General features: G+C 54.4%; 1 protein-coding gene across 2 annotated transcripts; it reads right to left on the bottom strand.

Annotated features, from left to right (window-relative positions):
* Nucleotides 1-214: 214 nt before the first annotated feature.
* Nucleotides 215-2,993, bottom strand: LOC309800851 (protein S100-A9-like). Of its 2 annotated transcripts, none has more exons than XM_082615170.1 (3): nt 2,973-2,993; nt 2,429-2,589; nt 215-568 (listed from the first exon to the last, which is right to left on the bottom strand). In XM_082615170.1, exons 2-3 carry the CDS (start codon nt 2,576-2,578, stop codon nt 311-313), a joined length of 408 nt encoding a protein of 135 aa, XP_082471296.1. In that variant the 5' UTR covers nt 2,579-2,589; nt 2,973-2,993; the 3' UTR covers nt 215-310. The 2 variants fall into 2 exon arrangements, with proteins under 2 accessions (XP_082471296.1, XP_082471297.1); XM_082615171.1 differs by having other exon boundaries at nt 2,429-2,592; nt 2,973-2,985.
* Between the last annotated feature and the right edge of the window lie 495 nt (nt 2,994-3,488).

Raw genomic sequence — 3,488 nt, 5'->3', positions numbered from 1 at the left:
CTAAGCAGGGGGGCCTAGAGTCAGAGGTGAGGAGATGGTCAGGGAGGTGAACCCAAAGGACCCAGAAGAGACCCACATTTTTGCTGCTTCTTGTTTTGTTCTTACTGAATGCAGACACTGAGGCCCAGTTAAGTCACATGGCTGTCAAACCCCCAGACCTCCAGGAAGGTCAGGTTGGGAAGGGGGTGGGGAAAGAAGCACACAGAACACTGGCTTGGAGGAAGACTTTATATTTCACCCATATCTCCCTGCCCTGCAGCTAAGGCAGCCCCGTGGCCCTAGGTGGGCAGGGGCCAGTGGCCTGACATGATTAGTGGCTGTGGCCGTGATTGCCATGGCTGTGGCCGTGATTGCCATGGCTGTGGCCGTGGCCTGAACCACTCTCCCCGAAGCCTGGCCCGTGCCTGTGGCCTTCTCCTGGGGGCGCCGTCTTGTGCATCTCCTCGTGGGAGGCTTCCGTCAGCTTGCCCACCAGCACAGAGAACTCCTTGAAGTTAATCTCCTTGTCTACATCTGTGTCCAGGTCCTCCATGATCTCGTTTATGGCTTTGTCATCCTTCTTCTCCTTCTGGCGGTGGGAGACACAGGGCAATCAGGGCTGGGTGTGGTCAGGGCTAAGGACGGGGAGCACAGCAAGTGATCTGATGGCAAAGGCCGAGTGACACCAAGCTCCTGGGCCTCAGTTTGAGCATCTGCTGGACACTTTCTGATTCCTGGCCACCACAATTCTCTCCATTTTACAGGAGAGGAACTGAGGTCGAGTGACTTGCCCGAGGCCACACAGTTCATAAGTACAGAGATGTCTCCTCATTTGGTCTTTATAACAATGATAAGGAGACTTGGAATCTTCCTTAAGGAAGACTTGAGGAAACAGTCGTACAAACGGTAATTAGCTTGTGCAGATTGACAAGGCTTGGGAGCAGAAGGGTGGACACGCACCTTCCGATCTGGCTCAGAGCCCGGTCTTTTCCCATTCCCTCTACTCCTATCCATGTCACGCCCTCCTCTTCCTGCCTCCCCCCTCCGTCTCCAGGTTACTACTTAGTGACACTCATTTCAGCCTGCATGGCGGGGAAGCACCCGAGGGAAACGAGATGGGGACAGAGAGCAGTGTGGTGTGATAAGTGTGCAAGGGGGGCATGAGGGGAGGTGAAGGATCCAGGCCTCACTGGATTCCAGCCCCGCCTCCCACTGGCTGGGGCACCCCCGCTGAGTCTCCTCCTGGGAACCTGCAGGTGCCCAGCTCATCTCCCACACCCTTCCCACTCTGCAACGCTTCAGTGTGATCTGCTTTTTTGCACCTTTTCCATCACCCTGGCAGAGCCCTCGCTCCTGAGCAGCCCGTAGGAGGGGGCCCAGCTTCCCATCCTAGCCTATCTGCTCTGGATGTGGGGCGTGGTGGATGGGGTGGGATAGGGGTCTCACAAAGGAAAACATTGCCCACACAACCTCTTGGCTGTATCCCCTCTTGTCTACCCTGACCGAGCGTCCTGCTTGCTGAGGTCTGCACCTTCAGGGAGCTGTCAGCAACCCCAGTACCTCTGACCGCTGTGATTCTCCACCTTTCCAAGGTGGGGAGGGGCTCCAGGTAGAGCTGGCCACCTATCCCGGAACATCCTGCTCCAGGAATGGAACTGAGACTGGGACCTAGATGTCCCACCCTTCTTAGTCCGGTCCTCTGTGTCCCCAAAGTCACCAAATTTGTAAAGAAAACAACAAGATCCTGTGCAACGAATCCTCCTTTTCGTAGAGCTGCCTAATCATTTTCAGATCAGGGAAATAAACTAACATGTTACTGAGTGCTTTGTACACACTGGTGCTGGGCTGGGTCCTTTCCCACATGCTGTTCATTTGCTTCTTACCAGAGAGCCTTTGGATTAGAAAAGCCCTCTGGGGTCTTCCACTCCAAGTCCATCTGAGCCTTACAATCTCATTGGCTTCCTGCCAAGGGTAGTCCTCACTTGCTTCCCCCCACCAAAATACAGGTCTCAGCTCAAAGGTCACCTCCTTAGAGGGGCCCTTTATGTCCATTTAACTAGTCACCTCTCCCCGCACCCAGCCCACATCACCCACAGTGCTCTCTCTGTTTTTCTTTCAGGTACTTATTGGCTGTGGATCTATCTGTGTTCTTGATTGGTCAACACGTTTGTTGCATGTCTCTCCCGTCAGGACAGTGGGTCCCTGTGGGCCACTACACGCCCTGCCCAGAATGGGACCTGGCACACTGCACATGCTCAGTCTGTTGGTGCCACCTAACATGGACCACCTCTAGTGACAGGGTCCAAATCCTGTTCCAAACATGGAGCCCACTGCCTCTGGAGGCTAGGTTGAAGGAGCAAGACCTTTTTCCTTGACCATTGCAGATTGCACCCCTATTCTCCATCCTTAGCCCAGAGAGACTCCTGGACTCTCAGGAGTCCAGCCCTACCTTGAGAAAGTTTGGCAGCTCTTTTTTCACCAGCTGTTTGAATTCTTTCTTATTCAGGGTGTCCGGGGGCTGCAGCCGTATAGAGTACTGGTGGAAGATATTGATGATGGTTTCTATGCTGCTTTCCAGCTGCGACAGTTGGTCAGCCATCTTCCTGCACTCTGCTTGAGCAAAGGAGAAGCAAGAGTTCTGGTGCTTAGAAGAAAAGACCATCAAGCTTCCTTGACACATCCTACTGGCCGCATGAAGGAATGAAGGGGGAAACAGAATAAAAAGAAAGCAGGGGCTGCAACAGAACTGGGAGATGACCCTGTTCCACACATGGTAGGAATGGTTTATAGACTATCCAGGGAGTGCCAAAAAGGAGAGCCTTTGAGGACAGGAGGCTGCAGCAGAACATGACCTAAGAAAACAGGAAGGAGGCTTTAAAGTGAGCAGTCAATCGAGGAGGGCTTCCAGGTGGAGGTTTGAAATGAAGGTGGGTGAGGGGAGTAAAGAGTCAGCAGGCAGGCTCCGGCCCCGGGGAAACTGGCAGCTCACTTACCCAAGCCCAGGAGTCACACAGAGGGGTTTGACAGAAAGATGCGGGCCCAGTATTTATAGGCCTCTGGCTGAGACACTCAGCCTTCTTGCGGGAAGATTGCTTCACAGGTAAGCAGAGTGGTAACCCTGAGCTAGGCTGTGTCACTGCCAGGAAGGGGGCTGGGCTGGGACAAGAAATGTTCACAAAGTCCTTTTTGCCTTTTTGTGAAATTCCAAGCCCTGGCCTGAAGCTGGTTTGGGAGGAAGCTGGTTGGTTAGTCCACTTCCCCTCCACCCCACAGCCCTGCCCTTCCTGAGCAAGCCAGCAAGCTGCCTCTCCTCTGGCACCCCTCTCTCCCCCTGTCCCCACTGAGGTTGTGCCTTCCCACCTGCGATAGCCAGTGTCTGGTGGTGGGCTGAGGACCCCTGAGGTGGCCAACCCACTCTGTCTCCCCTTGTTGGGCAGCCCAACAAGGATAGCCCTGCCTGGCCCTGTGATGAGTGCTCTTAGGAGGGCGAGGGGCCTGCCTTCCATTGT

This window comes from Mesoplodon mirus (genome assembly GCF_964341445.2).
Source record: "Mesoplodon mirus genome assembly, chromosome: 3".
NCBI lineage: Eukaryota > Metazoa > Chordata > Mammalia > Artiodactyla > Ziphiidae > Mesoplodon > Mesoplodon mirus.
The sequence above is the reverse complement of the archived record's forward strand: the minus strand, read 5'-3'. Positions and strand labels throughout refer to the sequence as shown.